At 36.0% G+C, this 26,500-nt stretch overlaps 6 protein-coding genes and 1 pseudogene across 8 annotated transcripts; 5 read left to right on the forward strand and 2 right to left on the reverse strand.

Moving 5' to 3' along the window:
- Window positions 1-1,359: 1,359 nt before the first annotated feature.
- LOC147935395 (uncharacterized) lies at window positions 1,360-2,970 on the forward strand (annotated as a pseudogene).
- Window positions 2,760-3,998, forward strand: LOC147935396 (uncharacterized). Its single transcript, XM_087472967.1, has 2 exons — window positions 2,760-3,153; window positions 3,418-3,998. Exons 1-2 carry the CDS (start codon window positions 2,760-2,762, stop codon window positions 3,996-3,998), a joined length of 975 nt encoding a protein of 324 aa, XP_087329093.1.
- Window positions 3,999-5,561: 1,563 nt separating this feature from the next.
- On the forward strand, window positions 5,562-6,749 carry LOC147935397 (uncharacterized). Its single transcript, XM_087472968.1, has 2 exons — window positions 5,562-5,844; window positions 5,965-6,749. Exons 1-2 carry the CDS (start codon window positions 5,562-5,564, stop codon window positions 6,747-6,749), a joined length of 1,068 nt encoding a protein of 355 aa, XP_087329094.1.
- A 2,353-nt stretch (window positions 6,750-9,102) lies between these two features.
- Window positions 9,103-11,985, forward strand: LOC104725871 (oligopeptide transporter 8). The gene is made up of 6 exons (XM_087474275.1): window positions 9,103-9,210; window positions 9,311-9,836; window positions 9,930-10,027; window positions 10,101-10,932; window positions 11,019-11,201; window positions 11,286-11,985. Exons 2-6 carry the CDS (start codon window positions 9,351-9,353, stop codon window positions 11,898-11,900), a joined length of 2,214 nt encoding a protein of 737 aa, XP_087330401.1. The 5' UTR covers window positions 9,103-9,210; window positions 9,311-9,350; the 3' UTR covers window positions 11,901-11,985.
- A 13-nt stretch (window positions 11,986-11,998) lies between these two features.
- Window positions 11,999-14,606, reverse strand: LOC104725872 (vacuolar protein sorting-associated protein 26A). Of its 2 annotated transcripts, none has more exons than XM_010444618.2 (12): window positions 14,468-14,606; window positions 14,146-14,180; window positions 13,960-14,034; window positions 13,793-13,867; window positions 13,624-13,696; window positions 13,483-13,527; window positions 13,270-13,381; window positions 13,107-13,173; window positions 12,979-13,023; window positions 12,753-12,808; window positions 12,491-12,666; window positions 11,999-12,402 (listed from the first exon to the last, which is right to left on the reverse strand). In XM_010444618.2, exons 2-12 carry the CDS (start codon window positions 14,146-14,148, stop codon window positions 12,221-12,223), a joined length of 909 nt encoding a protein of 302 aa, XP_010442920.1. In that variant the 5' UTR covers window positions 14,149-14,180; window positions 14,468-14,606; the 3' UTR covers window positions 11,999-12,220. The 2 variants fall into 2 exon arrangements, with proteins under 2 accessions (XP_010442920.1, XP_087330402.1); XM_087474276.1 differs by having other exon boundaries at window positions 14,287-14,482.
- Window positions 14,607-14,705: 99 nt separating this feature from the next.
- LOC104725873 (uncharacterized) lies at window positions 14,706-16,651 on the reverse strand. The gene is made up of 5 exons (XM_010444619.3): window positions 16,314-16,651; window positions 15,880-16,180; window positions 15,617-15,775; window positions 15,236-15,531; window positions 14,706-15,145 (listed from the first exon to the last, which is right to left on the reverse strand). The coding sequence occupies exons 1-5, from the start codon at window positions 16,518-16,520 to the stop codon at window positions 14,966-14,968; spliced, it is 1,143 nt and encodes a 380-aa protein (XP_010442921.1). The 5' UTR covers window positions 16,521-16,651; the 3' UTR covers window positions 14,706-14,965.
- Window positions 16,652-22,629: 5,978 nt separating this feature from the next.
- On the forward strand, window positions 22,630-26,324 carry LOC104725874 (metal-nicotianamine transporter YSL3). Of its 2 annotated transcripts, none has more exons than XM_010444620.3 (9): window positions 22,630-23,015; window positions 23,390-23,459; window positions 23,565-23,989; window positions 24,077-24,252; window positions 24,482-24,579; window positions 24,678-24,812; window positions 24,903-25,092; window positions 25,187-25,304; window positions 25,382-26,324. In XM_010444620.3, exons 3-9 carry the CDS (start codon window positions 23,617-23,619, stop codon window positions 26,311-26,313), a joined length of 2,022 nt encoding a protein of 673 aa, XP_010442922.1. In that variant the 5' UTR covers window positions 22,630-23,015; window positions 23,390-23,459; window positions 23,565-23,616; the 3' UTR covers window positions 26,314-26,324. The 2 variants fall into 2 exon arrangements, with proteins under 2 accessions (XP_010442922.1, XP_010442923.1); XM_010444621.3 differs by having other exon boundaries at window positions 22,839-23,121.
- Window positions 26,325-26,500: the final 176 nt, after the last annotated feature.

Genomic DNA, 26,500 nt, shown 5'->3' on the forward strand with positions numbered 1-26,500 from the left:
AACACATAAAAACGTAATTTTAAAAGAAAATTTTATGATTTTCATTAAAAGTTATACATTTAGTTATTGTAAAACATCATAAACTTTTAATATAAATATCTAAATAACAAAACTATATGTGTGTTTTATATTTAGTTCTAAAAATAATCGGTATGCACAAAATTAGGCGGAAAATAAGCGGATTAGACGGATTATAATCAAATTAGACAGACATAATCAGATAATCAATGCTAGGTGAAGATTAGTCATTAATCAAGGCGGAGAGGATGGGTGTAGCGATTTTGCGGGACGTAATCGGTGCTAGGCGGAGATTTTTAAAACAGGGGCTAAAATAGTTTATACATACAGTAACACAACTAATTAAGAATTAATCAGATAATACCGTAAAATGATAGTGATGAAACATATGCATGTTAGAATGAATGTGGAAAATGGATACATTATAAATGTAGAGATGACCCATGCATGTCCTTCTCTCTTCCTTACTACGTGTGTGTGTTTATCACAATTATCTTATTTTCTAACAAAGAATATTAATTATCACAATTAAAATTGATAATTGCAATTAACTAATAAGACAAGAATCGAACAATCTCGGAAAACAGCATCACGGGCTTTGCCAACAGTCGCCGGAAAACAGCATCACGGGCTACGAAAGCTAATGCTTACTCGTGCTTTATTGATGGATCATGGATATCTCCCTCTGAATGTACAGGAATAGGTTGGACTCTTTACAATACTAATCATCAGATTATTCTTCAAGGGAAGGCATCCACTAATCCAATAAACACACCTCTTGAAGTAGAGGCTGAGGCATTAAGATCAGCAATATACCATGTTCAGAGGCTTGGATACACTGATGTGGTGTTCTGCGGAGATACATCTATCTATCTTATATGAAAAGTTCCTACGTTTCTTCCATTCTGAGCAGAAGGATCAATGTGAACATTCTACTCTTGCGACTCACCTGCAGGACATTAGGAATATTGGTAGATCCGTAGATCTTATGATAATATTTCTTTTGCAAAGATACCCCGCACTGTAAACTCTACTGCTGACAAATTAGCTAAGGATACTAGAATAAGAAAATTAAATTATGTAATACGTTAAAGTTTTATGTAATAAAAATTAAAAACTTTTTTCCAAAAAAAAAGAAACACACAATAAAAGTTTGAATACAACACTTTTTAGCTTTAGGAATTTTGATGGCGATTGAAAAGGCGATTTCTCCTTTTCGCTCGAGACGGTTACCGGTGAAGTGGCTGGCTTTCACACCACTTTCCCGACGGTTATCTCCACGTTGAAGATCCCACTTTGATGTGATGTTCTTTGTGCGGTTATAGGATTCCCCCCCCCCCCCCCCCCCCCCCTTATTTAAACCCAGTTTTGAAGATGGTTTCTCCATATCCACGATTTCAGCAATTGCTCTCGTATTACTATTTCCTTTCCGATTCTACAACAGCCTGTTTAAAATGGCTGATAACCTCCGACGGGCAGTTCATGATCTCAACCTTGGTGCTGATGAAGCCCCAATTGCTCTCCCAGAAGATGAGGTGGCCCAAGCCGAGGCGGAGGATCGCTTCATGATCATTGGGCGTCCGGTAATGCCTCGTCGCCAGAACCTTCGATCCATTGTTGCCTCTATGCCCCGAATTTGGGGACAATCTGGGATGGTTCATGGAAGACTCATCCCCGAAAATCAATTCCAATTCCTCTTCCCCTCTGAAGAGTCATTGGAGACAGTGATGCGGCGTGGTCCATGGGCCTTCAATGACCGTATGCTGATACTTCAGCGCTGGAATCCGCTTCAAAATCCGTCTCTTATCAATTTCATCCCGTTTTGGATCCAAATCAGAGGCATTCCCTCAACCGCAATGTTATTGTGGGACGTGCTCTTGGTAATCTACTTGAATTTGACTATGATGCGGAGGTTGCGGCTCGTGTGGAATTTGTCCGTGTTCAAGTCAACTGGAACATTACTGATCCTCTTCGCTTCCAACGTAATGTCCAATTCCAAGAGGGAATTAACACACTCTTACGCTTTCGTTTTGAGCGGCTCCGTGGATTTTGTGAAGTCTGTGGACTCCTCACACATGACATTGGCGCTTGTCTAATCCAAAATGGCGGAGAAGAACAACCCTCAGATGAACCTGTTCTACCGCCTCCAGATAATCCAAATCCAGGCGTGGTGATAAGAGAAATTGATATTGAATAAGATGTGGCAAATGGCGAGGAAGATGGACAAGCAGATGCAAACGATGATGAAGCGGATGAACTATATGACATTGATCCTAATCATGATGCTTTGGTTGAAGAAGATCCAGAGGAAGCTGATCTCCATGAAGCTAATCTGCACTATGGCCTCTTCAGTGGTGATTACTTGACCATGTTCCTATTTATGAGAATGCAACAGGAGACATTCCAGGGAGAGCAGAGTATCGGAGATACTCTTTAAACATTCATCCACGCCCTGAAATAATGGACCAAGCGATGCAAGCACAAGAACAGATAGCTATGGAGAAAGGGAAAAGAAAGAGGGAAGACAATTTGGAGCACTCAAAGATAGGAACGAGTCCAAAGCTCTTGATCCGTGAAGTCGGTACAGCCAGAAAATCTGCTCAGAGCACCCAGTGTAGAGGCGCGGTGGGCCCTAAACCACCACAGCCTCCATGATTACAGCCTGCTGGAACTGTCAAGGTCTGTGCATAGACCTTACAGTTCGACGCCTTGAGGAAATACAAAGACAATATTTCCCGGACATGTTATACCTACTAGAAACAAAACAGCGTGATGACAAGATCAGTGAGGTTGCTAGTGATTTAGGCTTCCCTAACTTTGTTACAGTCCCACCACAAGGTATAAGTGGTGGAATTGCTATTTTCTGGAAAAAATCAGTCTCTGCTTCAGTTGTATTTGCTTCAGCTAATCTTGTAGATATGCAAGTTGTTTTTAATGGAAGTTCTTTCTACTTGTCGTTTGTTTACGGTCATCCGGAACCAAGCCTCAGAAATAATTTATGGGAAAGGTTTGAGCGAATATCCACTTCTCGTCTTGAACCATGGTTGGCAATGGGTGATTTTAATGAGATTAAGGACAATGATGAGAAGAGAGGGGGTCCACGAAGACCAGAAAGAACTTTCATCGACTTTCGACGTATGTTGACTACCTGTGACTTTCATGATTTGAGACATATTGGCAACAAATTCTGATGGACTGGAAAACGGTATACACACACGGTTTGGTGCTGTTTAGACCGAGTAATGGCAAATTCGGAATGGTTAGCTCTTTTCCCTTCTGCACAGACTGAATTTCTACCGTTTGAAGGATCAGATCATTGACCTGCTGTGACTAACTTCTGCGATGAGGTTGAGCAACACATAAATGTTTTCAGATATGATAGCTGATTACTTCAAAAAGAGGGTTTTAAAGAAACTATTGTTGCTAGTTGGAATTCTGAAGACACAACAATGTCACTGTCAGATAGGATTCAGAGAAGCAGGAAGAAGATATCGGATTGGAAGAAAAGGAATTTTTTGAATGCTACGGTTCGCATTGGTATATTGAAGCGGGATTTGGATCATGCGTTAACCTATGGTAACTCTACTACTACTGAGGTAGATCATATCAGAGTTCAGTTGAACCAAGCATATAAAGATGAAGAACATTTTTGGAAGATGAAAAGCAGGAATACATGGATGATGTTAGGTGATCGAAACACAAGATACTTCTATGCTCAAGCCAAACAAAGGCTTGCACGTAATCGGATCATTGTGATAGAAGATAACCAAGGAATAGTCTACCGAGGAGATAAGGAAATTGGCACTGTTGCTGAAAGTTACTTCAAAGATTTGTTTACGACAACAAGAGATTCAACTTTGGACTACACTTCTGTTTTTCGTGGTTTCCAGAGGAAAGTAACCAGTCAGATGAATGTTGAACTACAATGTCCAGTGACAGAAGACGAAATCAAGAATGCAGTCTTTGATATTGGTCCATAGAGAGCACTGGTCCAGATGGCTTAACAGGAGCCTTTTACCAACAGTTCTGGGAAGACATTAAAGCTCCAATCATCAAGGAAATTGAAAATTTCTTCATCACAGGTAATATGCCATCGAGAATGAATCACACCAATTTGTGTTTCATCCCGAAAGTTGAAGTTCCAACTACAATGTAAGCTACAAGATCATCTCCAAAATCCTAGTTGCAAGACTCAAGAAACATTTGTCTTCTATTGTTTCTGAATACCAAGCAGCCTTCATTCCTGGAAGGAATATAATGGACAACGTCATCATCGCACATGAAATGGTACATTCATTAAAGTAAAGGAAGCGATGGGATAATTCATATATGGCAGTGAAGACAGACATTTCAAAAGCTTATGACAGATTAGAATGGAGCTTCCTTGGAGACACAATGCAGTATTTAGGATTTGATTCAACTTGGATAAATTGGGTGATGCAGTGTGTCGAGTCAGTGAGCTACTCGGTTTTGATCAACAGTTCTCCAAAAGGTCAGATCTTACCAGAGAGGGGAATAAGACAGTGTGACCCTCTATCTCCATATCTCTTTATCTTATGTGCTGAGGTCCTAAGTCATCAACTATCATAAGCATATGAGGAAAACAAGCTCAAAGGGATGAAGATAAGCAATACTGGCCCATCTATTAACCATCTATTATTTGCTGATGATGCTCTGTTCTTTTGTCATGCACATCCAAAATCCTGCTCCACAATCATGAAGATTATAAAGGATTATGAAAGAGTATCAGGTCAGGCTGTCAATCTCTCAAAATCAGCTATCATTTTTGGCGCTCGAGTTTAACCTCATATCAAAACGAGACTACGAAGAATCCTAAATATTCATAATGACGGAGGTTGTGGTAAATATTTGGGTTTACCAGAACATATTGGGAGGAAAAATAAGGAGATCTTCCAATAGGTAATAGACAAGGTCAAACAACGAACTCAAGGATGGTCACATCGGTATCTATCAGAAGCAGGTAAAGAAATTCTCCTCAAAACAGTGGTAATGGCTCTGGCTCTCCCAGTCTATACAATGAATTGCTTTAAACTCCCTAAAGGCATTTGTGAAGAAATAAATCGTATTTTGGCAAACTATTGGTGGAGCAAAACACCAGGAAAATGGTCGATGCACTGGGTTTCTTGGGAAAGATTGGGTTTACCAAAGAAAGAAGGAGGATTGGGTTTTCGAGATTTAGAGAAGTTTAATGTGGCACTTCTTGGAAAACAGATATGGCGAATACTACAGGCTCCAACAAGTCTTCTTACACGTTTCCTCAAAGCAAGATATTATCCGACTGGTAACTGTTTTACAGCTGGATCTGGTAACCATTCTTCGTTTATATGGAAATCTTTGCTCGAGGGTCGAGATATGATACAACAGGGTATGCATTTTTTGATTGGAGATGGCGCCAAGACTAATGTCTGGGTTGATCCCTGGCTACCAACCAATCCACCAAGACCTCCACGAAGTATAGAAGGGATATAAATGAACTATTTACAAGTTAAAGATCTTATCATGGCAGAACAGCGAACTGGAACATGGAACTCATACGAAGCATTATCGTTGCTGAAGATGTGTCACTAATCCAAAGAATTCACTTAAGCCCATTACCTACTCCAGATCTTCTTGGCTGGCACTACAACGATTCAGGTCTATATACAGTAAAATCTGGTTACTGGTTGGCAACACATATGCATGAAGCTGAGGCAGTACGTCCACCTCCAGGACTCCAAAGTTTCAAGACGGCTGTATGGAAAATGGATATAGCTCCCAAACTACGACAGTTTTTATGGCGAATGCTTTCAAGGGCACTACCAACAGGTACGAAGTTAAGGCACAAAAGAATAATTACAGATCCTCAATGTAAACGCTGTTGTCAAGAAGAAGAGTCAACATAGCACTTATTTTTTAACTGCCACTACGTCCAATCGATTTGGAGAGGAAGTCAAAATCTTAACAGCAACATTACTAGTTTGTCAACTAGCTTTGAGGACAAGTTCCAAGGTATAGTGGATTGCTACAACAACCAGAATCTTACTACGCTTGAACGAAAACTACCTATATGGACTTTATGGAGAATATGGAAGAGTAGGAATCTGTTGGTTTACCAACAAAAAGGAAGTACTTGGCACCAAGATCTTTCTAAAGCGGTCAATGAAGCAAAAGAATGGGTTAACTGCTGGTCTGAAGATACAAGAACTGATCAGAACCATCGACAACAACGATCACAACATTCCCAATGGACAAGACCACAAGGGAACTTTGTTAAGTGTAATTATGATAGCCAGTTCCGACAGCATACTACACCACAAGCAGGATGGATAATTAGAGACTCTGACGGTTTTTATACAACAGCTGGACATAGCAAAGGCATGATATGTGATAATGTTTTGGAGGCAGAACTTCAAGCCCTGCTCATTGTAATGCAACAAGCTTGGATACGCGGCTTTGAGAGAGTAACCTTCGAAGGAGATAATGCAACAATTACAAAACTAGTCACTGGAGAACAACACAACTTTCGTGTACACAATTGGGTTTGTGAGATCAATTATTGGAAACAAAATTTCAAGGAAGTTACATTTGCTTGGACACGAAGACACAACAACAAAGTCGCAGATCGTTTGACTAAAGAACCTTTACCGAACAATATCTCTTTTAACAGCTATTTTTACATTCCTAGTTTTCAAGTAAATGTCCTCAATGAGGACCACTCCTTCAGACAATAAAAGCTTATCAGATGTTTAAAAATATATATATATAATAAAAACTTTATTGTCGACAAAAAAAAAACTAATAAGACAAGTTCAAAGTATGACTTTAAAATTCTTCTTAATATGTGTGAAAATTCTAGAAATTGAATTAATAAGAAACCAAGGGAGTATCAATTAGATTTATACCTAAACCCCAAAAATAATCTAAATATCCAAAAATTATTTGATACAAATGTCAAAATTTAGCTAAATTTAAACTAAGAGGGGGGTATTAAACTCATATTTTAGAAGATTTTAAAGTATTTTTAAAATTACTTGTTATTCAATTGATGATTTTTAAAACTCTTTTAAAATCCTATGTTATTCAACTTGAAATTTATATAAAATCATTTAGAATGATTCACAATCTATTGTTATTCAATTCAAATTTGTAAAACTCACTTAAAATCTACTGTTATTCAAAATATTACAACTTTTAAAAAAATAGCTACTTTGAATGATTTTAAAAGACTTTGTTAGCTTTTTTAGTTGAAAAATATGACTCATACAATCACACCCTTGGAGATGGGATTTTGAATGATTTCCAGAAAAAAAAGGTCAAACCCTGTAAAACTCACACCCTACGTACATGACACCACCGCCGGAAAAGAGCCTTGTCCTCAAGGTTCACATGAAGTAAACAGGTTCATATCTTTCATTGCCTTCATACGTTGCATCAGTCACAAACTTGTTTCCTTCACGTTTCAGCCATCGTAAAGAAGATAGAAGTAGCTTACCAAGGTTTCTCACGTTGACGTGATTAAATTTTTTAGTTACTGTAGTGACGGCCTCTTCTTTTGGCGGGTTGATGTCGAGAGCTTTTGTTGAACTGAAACCACCTTGCCCACTAACCTCCACACATCGACCATCGTTCACTCCCTCAATGAAGCCGTCTTCATCGTAAACGCCATAGATCGATCGGATCATCACTGTTGTAATATCGAAATCTGAAAGAAACTGACTTTGATCCAAATAAAGCATCCACTTAACATGACACTGAGGATCCAAATTTGATTAAGAAATCAAATTCGGGCTCTGGTACCAAATGTTAGCTATAAAAGCTAATTTCAGTCACTCTTCAAAGCCAAAGAGAATTGCTCATAAGAACAACACAAGAACAAAAGTTTCTTAACAATATTTTCTTCATGTTCGATTCTACAATAGCCAAGATGCTTAAATACACATAGGAAATTTGGCCCTTGAATAGCCAATATTTTCTTCATGTTCGACACCATCTCCATAACTCTCTCTGTGTTTATTGAACTCTTAACTTAGAAAAATTTGGCTCTTGAATCAGTAGGGCTCTGATACCATGTTAGAAGCAAAAGCTTCTCTCTCACAAATAAACAAAACAAACGTACTTGTTGATGTGTTTTATAGAAGATAGAACAAAGTATTAGAGAAACTTGTGATTTTATTAATAAACTGGAAAAACTTGAGTTTTACAATGATGAGACTATGTTTTTAAATCAAACGTTGTAACTGCTACAAACGTCACAATGCTTATAAGCATCGTTTAATACAAATACAACCTCTAGCTTAATAATTAAGATAATTAAACTCAGTTAAATCCAACACACTCTTGGGGTATCACCACCAATGCGCTCTCCTGCACCTGCAATCTTCACAGAGAAACTCAGAATAAATCTACTCTATTGTATCTCGGCATCTTGGCATCTTGTACTTCCCTTTTTTCATTACCACTGCTACGCCAAGCTCTTGTAAAAAAAAAACTGTTCCTTTTGGTAAATAATATTCATATATCATTAAAAAAAAAAGTAGACAAATGGTGTGTTTTGAAACATACTAAAATCACTTACAAAATCTCACAGATTCTCATTTCATTTTCATTTTCTTTAAATTAAAATCTCTAACAAATCATCAAATCTCCTAAAATCTTACTCAAATCTCTCAAAATCCTAAAATATTAAAATCTAACCAAATCCTAGAAAAAACAAGTTGAATACCCTCCTCTAAACTAATTTTCAAGGGTATTTTGGATATCAATTGGGTTCTAAATTTTTCATCCAAACCGATCCGAATCCGATAGTATCCAAACCGAAATCTAAATTACCCGATAGATAATGTTTTATTAAATCTGTTTACCCGAACCGAATCATGTAATATACCGAACATTCCTCATATGCCCAGACCTATCCAAAACATAATAAACACTAACAATCCCATGGATTCAAGAAATATTATGTTACAGTCAATAGTAATATGCAGAAAGCTAAATATTCTTATTTGGTTATGTATCCATTGTATATATACTTCCTTATATGAAAAAATCAGTAAAGATATGGTACCAAAATTAATAAATTAAAATACATTGAAATACTCTATATTTCTTCATTCCAAAAAGAAAACAAATCTGATTCACTCAGAATATCACAGATCAAAAACACACAACCAAAGGAAGCAAAATCCTCTGTCTGTGAGTTTTTTTTTATTGTTTGTTTGTATTTCCTCTGTTTAATTGAGAACATTAAGAACGGTTATATAAACACAATCCCATTATTTTAATTGTATTGCAGAGACAAAAACAGAACATCAATTCTCTATTTCTGACGACCAATGCAAGAAATTACAGAGATAAGATCGGAGTCTGAGTCGGATTCTTATGCCGACGATGAGATAAGTGTAGTTCCAGAAGTGGAACTAACGGTGCCCAAAACGGACGATCCAAGTTCACCGACGGTTACATTTAGGATGTGGGTTCTTGGCATAACCGCTTGTGTTCTCTTGTCGTTTCTCAACCAGTTTTTTTGGTATAGAACCAATCCTTTGACCATCTCCTCTGTTTCGGCTCAGATTGCTGTTGTTCCCATTGGTCATCTCATGGCTAGAGTTCTTCCGACAAGGAGGTTCTTTGAAGGAACGAGGTGGTCCTTCACAATGAATCCTGGTCCGTTTAGTACCAAAGAACATGTCCTTATAACCGTATTTGCAAACTCAGGCTCAGGTGCTGTATACGCTAGTCATATTATTAGTGCTGTTAAGCTTTACTACAAGAGAAGGCTTGATTTCTTACCAGCTTTACTCGTTATGATCACCACTCAGGTAAAAACAGATAGATTTTTATTTGTATTCAGTTTCTAGGTTTAGAGGTTTGTGAACTGAGAGTTTTTTTTCTCCTGTTTCTTGTGCTACAAGGTATTAGGATTTGGTTGGGCTGGTATGTATAGAAAACATTTAGTTGAGCCTGGTGAGATGTGGTGGCCAATAAATCTCGTTCAAGTGTCTCTCTTCAGGTAATGCTCCCTTCAGGTTGAGCTTTGATTAAGCATTTTTTTAAAAATATATCTGATTTTGCATCATACACAGAGCATTGCACGAGAAAGAGAAGAGATCGAAATGGGGGATTAGTCGAAATCAGTTCTTCGTCATCACGCTCATCACTAGCTTCTCCTATTATCTCTTACCTGGTTATCTCTTCACGGTCTTAACCACAGTCTCTTGGCTATGTTGGATTAGCCCTAAATCGATTCTAGTCAACCAGCTCGGTTCAGGGTCAGCGGGACTAGGTATTGGTTCCTTTGGTCTGGACTGGTCAACCATCGCGTCATACCTTGGAAGCCCACTCGCTAGCCCTTTTTTTGCCTCTGCAAATATTGCCGCTGGGTTCTTTCTTGTGATGTACGTTATTACACCTCTCTGTTACTACCTAGATATCTACAACGCCAAAACCTTCCCAATCTACTCCGGTAAACTTTTTGTAGCCAGTGGGAAGGAATACGATGTAAGAAGCATCATCGATGCCAATTTCCGCCTCGATCATAAGGCTTACGCAGAGACCGGACCGATCCACATGAGCACTTTCTTTGCCGTGACCTATGGACTAGGTTTTGCAACCTTGACTGCTAGTGTTGTCCATGTCCTGCTTTTCAACGGCAAAGATCTTTGGAATCAAACCAAAGGAGCCTTAGGGAAAAACAAGAAAATGGATATACATACAAAGATCATGAAGAGGAATTATAAAGAAGTACCTCTTTGGTGGTTTCTTTGTATTTTCGCTGTGAATCTTGCAGTTATTGTCTTTATATGTATCTACTATGAGGCACAGATTCAGCTTCCATGGTGGGGAGCTTTCTTGGCTTGTTTGATAGCTATCTTCTTCACTCCTCTCGTTGGTGTCATCATGGCCACTACTAACCAGGTTAGAAGAAAGATACACACGTTTAATAACTTGGCTTCACGATCCGGTTGTGATCATTAAATCGTGTTTCTGTTTTTATTTTGTAGGCGCCGGGTCTGAACATTATCACCGAATACATAATTGGGTATGCATATCCAGAGAGACCAGTTGCTAACATATGCTTCAAGACTTACGGATACATCAGCATGTCTCAATCTTTGACTTTCCTCGCTGATTTGAAGCTTGGAACTTACATGAAGATCCCACCAAGAACCATGTTCATGGCACAGGCAAGTCTTCATAGGTTTATGTGTATGTGTCACATAAATCTCTCAAAAAGATAACACTTGACAAGTTTGTTGTTGTTTTCACAGGTTGTGGGGACTTTAGTAGCAGTATTCGTTTACGCATTTACAGCTTGGTGGCTAATGGCAGAAATCCCAAATATCTGTGACACTTCTCTGCTTCCACCAGGAAGTCAATGGACTTGCCCAACTGATCGAGTCTTCTTCGACGCATCAGTGATTTGGGGACTCGTGGGACCAAGAAGGGTGTTTGGTAATCTTGGAGAATACTCAAACATAAACTGGTTTTTTGTAGGAGGTGCAATAGCTCCAGCATTGGTCTACTTAGCCACAAAACTCTTCCCAAACAGGAAATGGATCTCAATGATTCACATCCCTGTTCTTATTGGAGCCACGGCTATAATGCCACCAGCTTCTTCTGTTAACTTCACGAGCTGGCTCGTTTTGGCGTTTGTGTTTGGACATTTCGTGTTTAAGTACAGAAGAGAGTGGTGGCAGAGGTATAACTATGTTCTGTCTGGAGGAATGGATGCAGGAACTGGATTTATGTCTGTGCTTTTGTTTCTTGCGTTGCAACGTAGTGAGATTTCGATTGACTGGTGGGGAAACTCTGGTGAAGGTTGCTCTGTTGCTAAATGTCCGACGGCTAAAGGTGTTATTGTTCATGGTTGTCCTGTTTTCTAAACTAAGATTCTCAGCTAAACTGTATTTGTATTCCTTAAAAACATTTTCGTTTACAACTTTGGTTTATTTGTTTTCTGTAAACAAAGCTGCTTCTTAAATAACATAAGACAACAAAAAAGTACATTTATAGAGGGAGAAGACAATAGAAGTCGCAAGAATCCAAAACAAAGCAAAACAACATTTGGGTCGTTGAACAAACTACAAAGATGATGTAACTTCATCACTACAAGTCCCAACCAATTTTGCATACAGGGAATGTTTTAAAAGAAAAGGCTTTACACAGTTCTGAAAAATCATTTCTCTCTTCTCTTTTGTAAACATCAAGATGTCTCTTCCTTGAGCCTGTATAATGTGATTTCTTGCTGCTTGAAGTAACGGCGATCCTCTTCATCCACCAGCACAAGATTCAGATAATACTTTACGCTGAATTTGTTGTTGATGTTCGTATGCGTTGGTGTTAGATCATATGGTGTCAAGAAAACTCTTACAGGTATTGATTCGCCTGCAACAATACAATGGTCTCAAATCAATACTTCGTTACAAAACTCACAAAAGGTCTGAATGAGTTTTGGAATGTATGATGGGTGTACCTCTAACTGGAGCACCATCCATTAACTCAAATTTGGCTAGTGTTTCTGTCTCGACGTGAGTATTAGCTCCTGCTCCTGTTGATTCTCGCCGTCTGATCTCAAGATCCATATTCTTTATCTTGATTCTCACCAGAAGAAAGTATATTTTCCCAAGGATAACATCTTTTAGGTGATATCTGCATCCAGACCATAGCGAATTAAATGTTGTTTTCAACTTTCCTAATCACTCGAGCCTAAAATTCTGAAAATCAAGTTGTCTTACTTGCTTTTATTGTATTCAAACTCGATATGGAGGCAGTCCTCGATTCCAACTTCCATCTACAGAACGGGTAAGGGTCCAATAATTAAGCATATCAAAAGGTCATTCACTATCAAAGCAAGAGCGGTAAAGAACCAGTGAACTGAGAGTGAACAATGGGCGAGGCGGCGGGACATAGTTCAACTAATCTTTTTCTAAAATGAAAAACTTGCATCGTATCAGAACTCACCTTAATGCTGTTATTGATTGGAGGAGGCGGGACATAGTTACGGACCTGTTTCAAACCAGTTAAAGAAAGCTAAGTTTATCTTAAATACTATGGTGTCACAAAGATACGCGTATAAGTAAAAAAAATACCACAAAGTCCTGGTATTCAACGATGCTTCCAGCGTAGCCCCGTGTAACTGTTACTTTGAGAACATACCTGAAGAAAACAGAGACAAAAATAATGTACTACAGTACGCAAAATTAGGAACTTATATATTGTTTCCATCTGATGTCAAAGAATAATATGATTTACCTTAGGCGCACATTCACCCCATTGTATGTCTCATAAGGCATCTCAACGCTCGAAAATTCAAAAGGGTATGTCTTTCTTTCATATATTTCTCCAGGTACATCAAGCTCACGCACTGGAAATTAGAATTAGAAGCCACATCAATCAATCAATTACTTATACTACTGAAGAAATTAACATTACCATGTCATAATGGAACCTTAAGTTTGGACTCACCCAAGGAAGTGAAGTCATAAAAGTTTCCTCTGTCAAAGTACATTTCTGTTTAAAAAAAAAAAGAAACAACGATAAGCATATAAAGACATGAGTTCAAAACCAGATAACGAAACCGACATAATTCACACATTATCTACACACCTATTTGACCAAGAAGCTCAACTTTTACACCATTATGCTCGACCTTTTTCCCTTGATATGGATCAATGTGAATCTGGGAGAGACAAGTTATGAAAAAACAAAAAAAAATCCGTTTAAGCAATTCCGTAAACCTCCTGATGACTAGGAAATCTCAACAAAAATAAAGTACCTTCCCAGCAATAGTTTCTTGACTCTGGAAAAGTGGATTCATAACTATTTGTCCATTATCTTTCTTAATGGGTACCTACCGCAACATAGATCGATTGAGTGACATTAAGAAAACCTGCAGCCTAAGTGCATATCTATAGGAGAAGGAAAATAGAGAAACGTATGTACCTGTTTACGATTTTTCCCATCAGTAAAGGTGATTGAAATATTACATGCCGGCTTGAAAGCTCCAAGAAGAAAATTCTGAGATAATAGTCCCACAACAAAAAAGGTATAAACTTTAGAACAAGTTCACGCTAAAGAGAACCACCATCAAGTACACAGAAACAACAACACCAAGCAAAGAGCACTTACCATGATCAGAAGATTCGACCCCCAATCACAATAACCTGTTCACAGAGCACACAAATGAAACAAAATCAGCGGCATTCCCAACTTGAAACACCTAAAAAGGTTTGGTTTTTAAGCTAGAGCTGGTTTCAAATTTAGGCTCACGAGTCGTCACCGAGAAATAGAAATAAACCCTAATCTCAAATCTCAATTCATGAAGAACTAATCAAATAAGACCAAATCACATAGTAATGATACAACGATAAGAAACAAGACTTGATCGAGATTAGCCGCGAGATCCCCACGAACTTAGACTCGGATTGAACAACTTAACAAAATTTGGTACCTTCTGAGGTGAGACGGGGAAGAATCGATCAAATCGACGAAAGATTCTGACAGTTTGGGTTGAAGACGATCGACAGATTCTGACAACAAACAAAACAAAAGAAAAATAAAAACTTTTTTCTCAAGTTGACTCAAAAGCCCAGTTATATTATAAACCGATCAAAGCCCAGGTGGTATCATTGTCATTGACATTGACACGACCATATAACATTCTAAAGCTGCCATTTTTATATAAAGAATAAAACCAAAGCTGATATTTTTATTCAAAATTTGAAGAAAAACGAACAAATTTGTAAAATGTAAAGAACGTTGCTTGAACTAGAAATGAAGTTCCAAGTGAATTTAATTTCCTAAAGACAGCTTTAAAGCATCCTTGGGAAAGGTACCAACTTATTCAGCATATGAGCCTGTAGAGGGTTTACTAAAAAGGTATAATTTCTTTGGGTATACTTTTTGTGGCTATACAAAACTTTAGTGAAGAGCCTCTCTATTCCCAATCTCATTCTGAATCACGTTGATTTCTCATTTTGAAAAGCTTTGAGATGCCGTTTATAGCTGCTTGGACCTCGTCAGCATCTGTTGGGCGTCTAAAACCAGTGTACTCGCTTGCAGCAACCTGAGTCTTCTTTGAGGTAGCAAACGCCTTTTCCAAGTCCAGTTGTGTCAATGGCCTAGGCTCCTACAAATTTCAGGAAACTCAAGATGTCAGTACTAAGAAATCAAGTGAGGAAGAAAAAATTAACATTCCTAAACCTGGTTTCTTACTTACCGAAATCTCTCTGCCCTTTCTCTCTTCCTCTAGGATTTCTCTAATTGGGAAGTAGGCTGCTTTTTTGCAGAGTTCAAAGATATCTGATCCGGTATAATCTTGACATAAGCGAGCTACATGATCATAGTTGATATTTGGTTCAATCCTCTCTCCTTTCAAAATCACTTTCAATATTTGTGCTCTCTCTCGGCAATCAGGCATCCCGATCTCAAAGGCCTGAGGAAAACGCCTCAATATTGCTTCATCGAGCTCTGAAGGTCTGTTAGTTGCAGCAAGAACCATCACCCTCGCATTCTCTACAAAACAAAACACATCAAACTTCAGCTAACACTCAAGTTACATAGTTAAATAAGACAACGAGGACAAGAAAGTTTCACTCACGATCTGTAGTAAATCCATCCCATAAAGCCATAAACTCAGTTTTCATATTCGACATTGCTTCATTATCAGTAGAACGACGCTGGCCAAGAAAGCTATCAACCTCGTCGATAAAAATAATAGCAGGTTGGAGTTTGTAGGCCAAGCTAAATACAGCAGCCACTGAAGCAAGAAACAATACAAAACAACTCATAAATCAGTAAACACAACCAAATAACATCAGTAACGTCAGCTTCTTTTACACACAAAACAAAATCTACACCTACCAAGCTTCTGTGCATCACCAAACCACTTGCTCATCAGATTCGAAACCTTCACATTAATAAAAACAGCTTCTGATTCTCTGGCAATGGCTTTAGCAAGCATAGTCTTCCCAGTTCCAGGAGGACCATACAACAAAACACCCTTTTGAGGACCAAGTAACTTCCCATAAGCAAAGAGCTCAGGTCTCTTCAATGGTAGAATCACAAGCTCATACAAAGCTTGCTTCATTGACTCCAAACCTCCAATAGAACCAAACTCCACATCTATGTGTAATGGGTTTATAACATCACAAGCTATTACATCCTGTTTTCACATATAACACAAGATTTGAACCTTAAATCCCTAATCTTTCGATTGAAATTTTACTATTCCGAACTCAAAAAAAAAAGAACGAACTTTGAATAAGAAATTGGATCATTGGGAGTCCCGAAACTACCTCGTATTGATTGGTTTGAATAAGAGGACGACCCAAACGTTTGGCGATTTCTCGCTTATGCTGGAGAGACTTTTTAGCAGCGTCACGGTTAGGGTCAATTGCTCTGAGACCCACATAGAGAACCAAGCTACTCAATGCTGCACTAGCAACGTACAGTATCAATTGCTCTACGAAATTTGAATCTTTTCTACCCGACGATCTCTTCATATCTTCGGATTTGGGAGTTTTAGAGAAGATACAAAAAAAGAAAAAGAAAAAAAACCTAATTCTTGAAGAGCGTGTGGGTTGAGAGGATAGGTGAAACGAAGAAGAAACTGAAATTACAGGAAAGGAACAGCTCTGGTGGCACTATCGTAATATTGTTAATAATTTTGTGTATTTTCGGATAGTAATTTTATCATCAAACTGGCCTGATAGGCCTTGTTGTGTGGGTATTCACTTCACCAATGGATCTTAAATTAAAAGCCTTCTAAAGCCCAATTTCTATATTAAGATTTTGTGAGTTTTCGTTAGAAACATTTTTATTTAATAATCCTTGATGTATTACTATCAATTTAAAAACATTTAATTAATATTAAAAAAATATGATGGTAGAAATATAGTTTTTCTTTTTGTAGAGAAATACTATTTCCTTCATTTTGTTATTAGTATTTATTAACTTCATCTTCATACAACTACTGAACTACAAGTGCATGAGTTTATCGAGTTATCCCTGACACGTTTCCTTGTTTCAACTCCGGTGCACTCTTTTTCGTATAATCGAAGTGGAAGAGAGAGTTGACCTTAGCATGTATATAACGTATCAACTTCAAATTTTATTATTATAATCCGACATCAAACCCAAAACGTAAATTAATGTATTACGGGAAATCATCCTCATCGTGACTATATGTGAGTTTGACACTTTGTATCACCTTTTGTAATTTAATTAATAGATATTTAAAATAAAGATACACATTTTCAAGATGAGATTAATTATATAAATCATTTGATTGATTTAAAATGTTACATTTGGAATTACTAAAAGACAAAAAAAAACACTTTAATGAAGTTGACTTCAACTTATACAATCAATGACATCCCCTTAGTATTTATGAAAAATTTTGTGACCACACACATAGTAAAACAAAATTAATTGAACGAAACGAAAATTGGAAGATTTTTTTTTTTCTTTTTGTCAAGCTACACTAGCTCGATGACTTTGATTGTAATTCAATAACAATAAATTTTTCTTTTTTTCAGACAAAAAAAACATAAGCCAAGAAGTTTTGATCTTTTTCTTTACACAGCGAATGCTATATTTGTAAAACTTACTAAACACAAATAAATGATCGATTTCAAAAGCGCAATCAATGATATCAGAAAATGGTTTTGGTTTGGAATCAAACTGCACATGGCTTTCCGAAGGCGCGTTAGACAAACGCAGATCTAACTAAAAGACGAGTGAGTTTCTTTTCAACGGCATCAACCACGCTTCATCTTTTATCCACCAAAAAAACAATCAAAGACATATAGAGATCTTGGGCCGTTGGCCGTGCATGCTTCACAACAACAATAAAAGAAAATGTCTGTTTTTTGCATTGGTCATACTTTGTTTCGTCTGTTCTATAGTTTATTTTCTGTTGTTATTACCTTTCGAACGCTAACACTTTTGAAAGAAACGAAGAAAAAAAAACACCGTACCAAATTCGCAGCCTTTCCACTTGTCGTTTTGTCACTTTATGTTTGGGTTCTCATATTCCATTTTTATGCTCTATCCCAAACCAAACACATAGTTGGGGATGCATTACTATCCACTAGAATATTATGAATGTTGATTAGGGAGAACTTTGTAATGACGTTTGAGGACGGTGATGTAATGCCAATGGAGAACAACGAAGTGGATTGATCGATAAACTTAGGTGAAGTGTCAAGATCTAACTATGTATAGTATCTTTACAACTTTTTTTTAGTTTGGCAGTGGAGAATCTCTCTTGAGCTACACCAAACATGGGCGGAATATGTGAACATGGGATGGTTTAAATCATGCCGATAAAAATAGAATTCGTTCATGATCGACTTTAAATACCTTTAAGGGTTGAAGAAATACGCCAAAAACATCTTTAATAATATGTTGATTGTTGAGAGACTTGACATATCAACTAAATAATTTGGCAGACTGACCGAAATATTGAACATTATAATATCAACGCAAAAAATTGTTACTTAGTTACTTAAATAAAAATCGATAAGTTAGGTAAATGATGGCTAAAATACGAATAAATCCATAGAGGACATGGACAGAGCTGGGACATGCATATGGATAATAACAAAAGTACTTTATGATATATCTTTTGTCAAATTCGGTGAAGCTAAATAATCATTATACTGCAAAAAAATAAGTGGCATAGTGGTCCATACATTCTTATAATATACTTAGATTATGTTATATTACAACCTCTTAGAATGATAATATCAATGTATTTACACAATAGAATATAAATGGAAGGTTTGCTTCTTCAATAATTGTTGTGAAAAGAGACCGTATAAAAATAACTGAAAGTGCCATTTTATACCAAATCCTCTTTGCTTGGTGCTTATCATTTGGCATAAAGTGAACTATCATTTAAATGTCTAGGTCCAATATCCTTAAAAGGCGAAGACAAAAATGGGGTAGACTTAAAAGAGTCAATTGATCAGACATGAACTAAAGTTTGTGTAAGATCATATTTTCAATCATTGGAAACTATGAAAGATAGCATGGTCAAGCTGAGAAGCTTAGGACATAAAGAAAACTTAAATAGATAAGTCATATGGTTGATCTTGCTTTCTTCCACCTAGCTAATATTAAAAATGAAAATAGATAATTATCGGATTCAGTACCCATGTTGTGGAAAAAAGTCAAAATAATGCATGGAAAAAGCATTGGAACCTTCGTTGGTTTCATCAAGCAATCAAATACTATTAACTTTTGCATTCAAATATTGTACGTAAGAAAAACTATCAAGAAGATTTCACTCATACTTCCTTTGATACTGCGCAGCCACATCACTACTATGCTCTCTCAGAGTCAGAAGTACAATGTAAAAAAATATGGCAAAGTGCCTAACACTTTCAATATCAATACCAAATACCAATAGAACGACCTTTTAAATAACTCCACCTACGGCTTTAATAATACTATTTCTTTAATTTTCTTAATCATCACGTGTTGTATTCACCAAATTACACTTTCATCTTTAAAAGCTTTTTTTATATTGAGTACTGTATAAATTTAACGTTTATTAATTCCCAAAAAAAAGAAGTACGTCAAAAAAGTCAGAAAAACAAAAGTATAATTCGTACAAAAATGAGTTGTGTTGTTCTGTTTTTCTTCTCCGTAGTGCCTCGTAGTATCTGCGTACCACAACAAGATTCGATCATATACTTGCATGCATACTAGACATCCGAAAGTTATATTGTCTAATATGGTTTGTACTCACACAATCTATGTGTTACAATTCGGTTCAAATTTTATAATGTTTAACTTGTATGTAGACGACAAATGAAGATTAATATAGGGTTTTTTTGCAAACCAATAAGTTTTGTAAAAACTTAATTGAGAAATTAATTAAATTATTGAATTAACAACAAGCGTTACCCGATGAGTGCTAAGAGTTGTTTAGACTTAATTACTGAACACAATTGATTGCTCGCGACTATTTTTGCTTGCCCCTGCTCAAGTTTTTAACCTTGAGACTTGAAGAGAAATGTGAATCTCTTTTCTTTTTTTTTTTTTGTTAAAGAGAGAAATATGAATCTCGCATATGTAATTCGAGTTTAGTTAAGACTTTATATGTATTAAATTTATTTTGAAGAACAGACAAAGGATTATGAATAGTGATATTTATCATCGTTTGGCTGGAATTTTTAGAGGACCGTCGGAATGGTAAATTTGTTCTACTGCAGTACGTACGTCTAGTGACTCTTTGTCAAAATATTACATGTAATCGAGTATATATTTAGACTAGTAACATGTGACGTAAACGTGCATATGGCATCATCTGAATGACTTGAAGATGTTACATAGACCATGCATATGATATTTAATTAGGGTCAAAGTCAGACTACTCTTTGATGAACATTTGAAAGCAGAAAACAACCCTTTTCAAACCAAAATAGGTAAATTTGAAAACAATATTTTTCTATATGCATGTTGTCTAATTGACATGCATGATATAATATTAGAAGCATCTTAAAACTATTTAATGTGGTTATTTTCCTTAAACTCAAAACATATCTGACTCATAAATGGTATCTATACCTCTAGGAATATTTCCTCGGTTTTTTATTAGTTGTTGTACCTCTACTAATACTTCTTCCATTTTTTTTAATTAGTTGTTGTTTTAGATTGTTTCACACAAATTATATATATATATAGTATATTACTTTTTTGTTTAATTATTAGAATTTCAAGATTTTTAATATTTTATTTATTTGATCAAAGACAAATAAAATAATTTTATACTAAAATAAATACTATTGGAAAACGAAAATGACAATGAAATTAAAAAAAAAAAAAAAAAAAAAAAAAAAAAAAAAAAAAAAAAATCTCGCATGATAACTACTATGAAACGAAGGGATTATTTTGTAACTAAATGAAGTAATTTTCCAAAGATTAGTTGGTTGCTGGACCATCTTCTATACCCTACTTTTAAGTTTTAAGTTAGCACCCTTTCCTTTAGTCTTTACATAGAGATCTAATGCTAATAGTATATAGTATTATTTACTGGTACTAATGCAATAACTATTACAGTTATCACTTGTGTGATCTGTCTAATCATATTACTGCATTTTTTATACCACTATTTAAAATAAAATAGTTTAAAAATAAATAACTAACAGTTGAGCATTAACTAGCCAACTAGAGTCAACACAACATAAATACAATAATGTGAACATAAATTTAATTACCCACGGCTGTTAAACAATCGTACATTAAATTGTTTATGACGAATTAAATCAGTTTAATTGGGAACGGTCTTATAGATTTCAATCTAAAACAATTCTTGCGCAGATTCAATCAATCATACGTTCTTGCAGAAGAATGGTATAATTGGATTGAACTTTTATCTGATCTTATCCGAATGACGCAGGATTAGTCTTTACATCGACGTACCAATTCAGCCAAGAAACGTTCGAATATATAATAGGAAAAAAGATGGCTAGCTGACTCCGGCGAAGATCGACGTTGACTCCAACGTTGACCAACACTAAAAAAAATATTCTAAATTAAAATAATAAAAAATAATAAATTATTATACTAAATTATTTATGGGTTTTCATGATCAAAAGACATATTCTATTCAATATCGAAATATTTTTTATATATCTCTAATATATTCATTCTTATAATTAGTTATTTTTTATTTTTCAAGCTAAAGTAAATAGTTTAATAAAAATCATTTATAATTATTTTCAAGATAGAAAAATTCATTTATAATTACCTTCAAGATATAAAATCATTTATAATTATTTTCAAAATATAAAAATCATTTATAATTATTTTCAAAATATAAAAATCATTTATAATTATTTTCAAGACTTGACGTGTAGTCCATTTATAAAAACCATTTATAAAAACCAAGATATAAAAACCATTTATAAAAACCATTTATAATTATTTTCAAGACAAGACTTTACGTCTACACTTCATTTTCTCTTGTGTTTTGGTTTGTTTGTGACCACATGGTATGGAGTTGACATTTACCAATTTCTTGCTTGACTACCTTATAAATAAATATATTGTTCACATTGTCGAGAGTTATGTTTCCATATTTTGTGTTTTTTTAGTATTAATCATGTGGTCAAGAAAATAAAAAAGGTAGTTATGGCATAAAATTGCTAATAATGTCATCATCGTGTTTGGATTAAAAGACAGTCACATGAACCGGAATCTTGGTTTTTACCAAATAAATCCAGCTTTATCAGTCAATTAAAGAATAGATGTCATCACATCTTTTCAGTTTCACATGAATGCCACCAGATTCATCGAGTTAAAACATGTATTCTATAATTTTTAAAAAGGTCAATTAAGATTTTTAAAAGACTTCAGATTTTGTAGTCTGTGACTGGTTAACGTTAATATGTTAAAAAATCTCTTATAACTAAAAAATAAATTGGTGAAGGGATTAATCATGAAATAAAAATATTTGATATAACTTCCACAAAATGAAATAAGTCTTTAAAAAATAGAAATGCAGTCATAATTTATATCTCTGTCTCACAAAAAAATAACAAATCTTAGTTACTACTTACTAGTAAAATATATGGGATTAGAATCATTAATAATTAAATTAATACCCTTCATCTTTTTGTTTGTCCCTTTAGAAGGTCGGTTAAAGTTTATGAAATTTCTTTAATGAATAATGACATATATGAAGGTTACATATGGGATTAGATTAATTAATTATAAATTAATTATTACTCCTCCTTTTGATGGATTAGCCCCTTAATAATGATTATTTGTACTACATAACCCCAAAAGAAACTTTCTTTTTTCTTTTTGCCTTTCTTCTTTAGTGTAGTACTACTGATGTCAACGTGCGGTACACAAGAACCCAAGATCCCTTTTCTTCTTCGTTTTTAAGCTTCCTTTTTCATCTCTGCTTCCTCTATCACCAAACTCCATTTTTCTTTTAATCTACTACCACTTCTGGCTATTCCCTTGAGTCTTCGTTTCGTGTAAGCATTTAATGTTTTGGTCTGCTTTTAAACTTGTTTTTTTTTATCTCTTTGGGAAGTGTGGAGTGTGGTCTTCGTGTGTGTGTGTGTCAGTTTCATTTTATCAGTTACGTTTCATTCTCTTGTTCTCTTGATTTCAGAAAAAAAAAAAAAAAAACTCATCCTGTTACTGTTCTTGATTAGTAGATTCTTGAGTATAATCCAATGTTATTTTATTATTTAGATCTCTCTGAGCAAAAGAGATCATTTGCGTCATTTGATTTGATTCTATAGCTTAAAGATTATGCAATAGATTAAAATAATCTCTAGCTTTGCTTTTTTTTTTTCTTTTTCTTTTTCTTTTTGCTAAGTAACTGTTTCTTCCTATTCTTCAGATAATCAAGCATGGTCCAAAAGTTCTAAACTTTATATAAAATTCCCAGAATCGGATTGATCCAAAAAGAGGTACCTTTTTTTCCTCTCGTCACTATCTCTAAAAAAATAAGTTTTTTTTTTTAATTTGATAGTAATTATTAAAAGAATCTGTCTTTTGGGTTCTTGTTTTTCCAGTATTAGCAAAAAAAAAAAAAATCAAGAAGAGGAAGAAAAAACAGAGTAAAAAATGAGGAGCTTGATGTTGGAGAGAGAGGGAAGGAATGAGATAGAGAGAGAAGAACTAGATGACTTGGAAGAGACGCAAAACGAAGCAGATGATTTCAAGTCAATACCTCCATGGAGGAGTCAGATCACTATTAGAGGAATTGTTGCAAGTTTGATCATTGGTGTTATCTATAGTGTGATTGTGATGAAACTAAACTTAACCACAGGTTTGGTACCAAACCTAAATGTCTCTGCAGCACTTTTAGCCTTTGTCTTCCTTAGAAGCTGGACCAAGCTACTGACAAAAGCCGGGTTTGTGACTAAACCTTTCACTAAACAAGAAAACACTGTGGTCCAAACATGTGCTGTGGCTTGTTACAGCATTGCAGTTGGAGGTTTGGTTGAATTCTGACCAATTCTTTTTTTGATTTTTTTGGGGTTGGATATATTTTTTTTGAGCTTTGTGTTTTTGTGATTTGCAGGTGGGTTTGGTTCATACCTTCTTGGTTTGAACAACAATACTTATAAGCAGTCAGGAGGAACTCACACCGATGGGAATTATCCGGGAAGCACCAAAGAGCCTGGAATTGGTTGGATGACCGCTTTCTTGTTCTTTACTTGCTTTGTTGGTCTTTTAGCATTGGTTCCTCTCAGAAAGGTAGACTTTAACTTCATGTTTCATTATATTGTAACTAGAGATGTTGTGGTAGGCCAAAGTTTGCGGGTCATATTGGCCGGACCAAACCCACTAGAGCCAACTTAGTACCGGGATTAATATATGCCAAGTTTGGACTATTTGGCTGGTTTGGTCTGTGGCAACATCTCAAGATGTGACTGGCTTGGGTCTTGATTGCTAAGCTTTCATTATGTTTTGTTTTGTCAATTAGATCATGATCATAGACTACAAGTTGACATATCCGAGTGGAACAGCTACCGCGGTTTTAATCAACGGATTCCACACTCCTAAAGGCAATAAAATGGCCAAGTATTAACTCGATTTTTTTTCCCCCGCAGTCTCTTTAGCTCTCTTTCACCACTACTTCTTGAGTTTCTGATTAAAATTTCAAAACTTTTTGTATGCAGGAAACAAGTGTCTGGCTTTGTGAAGTACTTCTCGTTTAGCTTTATTTGGGCTTTCTTTCAATGGTTCTTCTCTGGTGGCGTAGCGTGCGGATTCATTCAGTTTCCTACTTTTGGATTAGAAGCTTGGGAAAACTCGTGAGTAGTATTCTTCCGAATCGAATTATCATATACATATATCAACTGATAAAAAACAGAATCTTGATGAATCTTGAAAAAACTTGACAGATTCTACTTCGACTTTAGCATGACATACATTGGAGCAGGAATGATCTGTTCTCACATTGTCAATATATCTTTACTTTTCGGTGCGGTTCTGTCTTGGGGAATCATGTGGCCACTCATTAAAGGTCTTAAAGGAGATTGGTTCTCATCAACTCTTCCTGAAAGCAGCATGAAGAGTCTCAATGGTTACAAGGTTCCATACAAAACAAAAAGACTAATACTCTACATGAATAAACTTGCTCACTCTTTCGCGCAATTTTGTTCTTAATTTGTTCATAACTCTGCAGGTGTTTATATCAATCTCATTGATCCTCGGTGACGGGCTTTACCATTTCATCAAGATACTTCTTATCACAGCAAGAAACATGTATGCCAAACTAAAGGATCACCACTCTGGGAAATCTAGTAAGTATATATACACCAAAAAAATATCGAAATCGTCATTTTTATAATGTATCTGATATTGAAAACGTAAACCGCAGATGCGGAGAAAGATAAACAATCTATTGCGGATCTTAAAAGAGATGAGATCTTTGTAAGAGACAGCATTCCTTTATGGGTTGCAGCAGTTGGATACGCAGCGTTCTCTGTTGTCTCTATAATCGCGATACCTCTAATGTTCCCCGAGCTCAAATGGTACTTCATAGTCGTAGCTTACATGTTAGCTCCATCACTAGGGTTCAGCAACGCTTATGGAGCAGGGCTTACTGACATGAACATGGCTTATAACTATGGTAAAGTCGCTCTGTTCATCTTAGCTGCTATGGCTGGGAAACAAAACGGTGTAGTAGCAGGACTCGTCGGATGCGGACTGATAAAATCGATCGTATCGATATCTTCTGACCTAATGCACGATTTCAAGACAGGGCATTTGACTCTGACTTCGCCGAGGTCTATGCTTGTGAGTCAAGCTATCGGCACGGCTATCGGATGCGTCGTGGCTCCTCTCACTTTTTTTCTGTTTTACAAAGCTTTCGATGTCGGGAACCCTGATGGAGAGTATAAAGCTCCTTACGCTTTGGTTTACAGAAACATGGCGATTCTTGGAGTAGAAGGTTTCTCTGCTTTGCCTCAACATTGTCTCCAGCTTTGTTGCGGGTTCTTCTCATTCGCGGTGGCAGCGAATCTCGTTAGGGATTTGTTGCCGGAGAAGATTGGGAAGTGGGTTCCGTTACCTATGGCAATGGCGGTTCCGTTTCTTGTTGGAGGGTACTTTGCCATTGATATGTGTGTTGGTAGTTTGATTGTGTTTGCTTGGAATATGAGAGATCGGGTTAAAGCCGGTTTAATGATACCAGCAGTTGCTTCCGGTTTGATATGTGGAGATGGTCTTTGGATTTTACCGTCGTCGGTTCTTGCTTTGGCCGGAGTGAGGCCTCCGATCTGTATGAGCTTCATGCCGAGTAAAACTTAGCTTTTGTGACTTTTACTTGTTTTTTTTGTGTGTGTGTATCGTCAAATTAGCTAAAGCAATGTCTAGAGATTTTCGAAAAAAAAAAAAAGAGGTTGAATAGTTATTTAGAATTGTATAGTATATACAATAAAAAGATTTAAAAGTTCTAATCAAAATGTTATAACAGGGTTATTTATTAGATTTCTCA

Source organism: Camelina sativa, chromosome 11 (genome assembly GCF_030686135.1).
Source record: "Camelina sativa cultivar CO46 ecotype springtype chromosome 11, ASM3068613v1".
Lineage (NCBI taxonomy): Eukaryota > Viridiplantae > Streptophyta > Magnoliopsida > Brassicales > Brassicaceae > Camelina > Camelina sativa.

Excerpts from the sequence above, each read along its gene's own strand:
- LOC147935396 (XM_087472967.1), top strand. The coding sequence starts at position 2,760 with ATGTTATACCTACTAGAAACAAAACAGCGTGATGACAAGATCAGTGAG. Across the intron at positions 3,154-3,417 it reads AACTTTCATCGACTTTCGAC|AGGGTTTTAAAGAAACTATT; the intron begins GTATGTTGACTA and ends TACTTCAAAAAG.
- LOC147935397 (XM_087472968.1), top strand. The coding sequence starts at position 5,562 with ATGGAACTCATACGAAGCATTATCGTTGCTGAAGATGTGTCACTAATC. Across the intron at positions 5,845-5,964 it reads TTCAAGGGCACTACCAACAG|GAAGTCAAAATCTTAACAGC; the intron begins GTACGAAGTTAA and ends CGATTTGGAGAG.
- LOC104725871 (XM_087474275.1), top strand. The coding sequence starts at position 9,351 with ATGCAAGAAATTACAGAGATAAGATCGGAGTCTGAGTCGGATTCTTAT. Across the intron at positions 10,933-11,018 it reads TCATGGCCACTACTAACCAG|GCGCCGGGTCTGAACATTAT; the intron begins GTTAGAAGAAAG and ends TTTATTTTGTAG. Across the intron at positions 11,202-11,285 it reads GAACCATGTTCATGGCACAG|GTTGTGGGGACTTTAGTAGC; the intron begins GCAAGTCTTCAT and ends TTGTTTTCACAG.
- LOC104725872 (XM_010444618.2), bottom strand. Across the intron at positions 13,382-13,482 it reads TTATGACTTCACTTCCTTGG|TGCGTGAGCTTGATGTACCT; the intron begins GTGAGTCCAAAC and ends TCTAATTTCCAG. Across the intron at positions 12,809-12,978 it reads CAATCAATAACAGCATTAAG|ATGGAAGTTGGAATCGAGGA; the intron begins GTGAGTTCTGAT and ends CCCGTTCTGTAG.
- LOC104725873 (XM_010444619.3), bottom strand. The coding sequence starts at position 16,520 with ATGAAGAGATCGTCGGGTAGAAAAGATTCAAATTTCGTAGAGCAATTG. Across the intron at positions 15,532-15,616 it reads GGATGGATTTACTACAGATC|AGAATGCGAGGGTGATGGTT; the intron begins GTGAGTGAAACT and ends TTTGTTTTGTAG. Across the intron at positions 15,146-15,235 it reads GAAAGGGCAGAGAGATTTCG|GAGCCTAGGCCATTGACACA; the intron begins GTAAGTAAGAAA and ends TGAAATTTGTAG.
- LOC104725874 (XM_010444620.3), top strand. The coding sequence starts at position 23,617 with ATGAGGAGCTTGATGTTGGAGAGAGAGGGAAGGAATGAGATAGAGAGA. Across the intron at positions 23,990-24,076 it reads TTACAGCATTGCAGTTGGAG|GTGGGTTTGGTTCATACCTT; the intron begins GTTTGGTTGAAT and ends TGTGATTTGCAG. Across the intron at positions 24,813-24,902 it reads TTAGAAGCTTGGGAAAACTC|ATTCTACTTCGACTTTAGCA; the intron begins GTGAGTAGTATT and ends AAAACTTGACAG.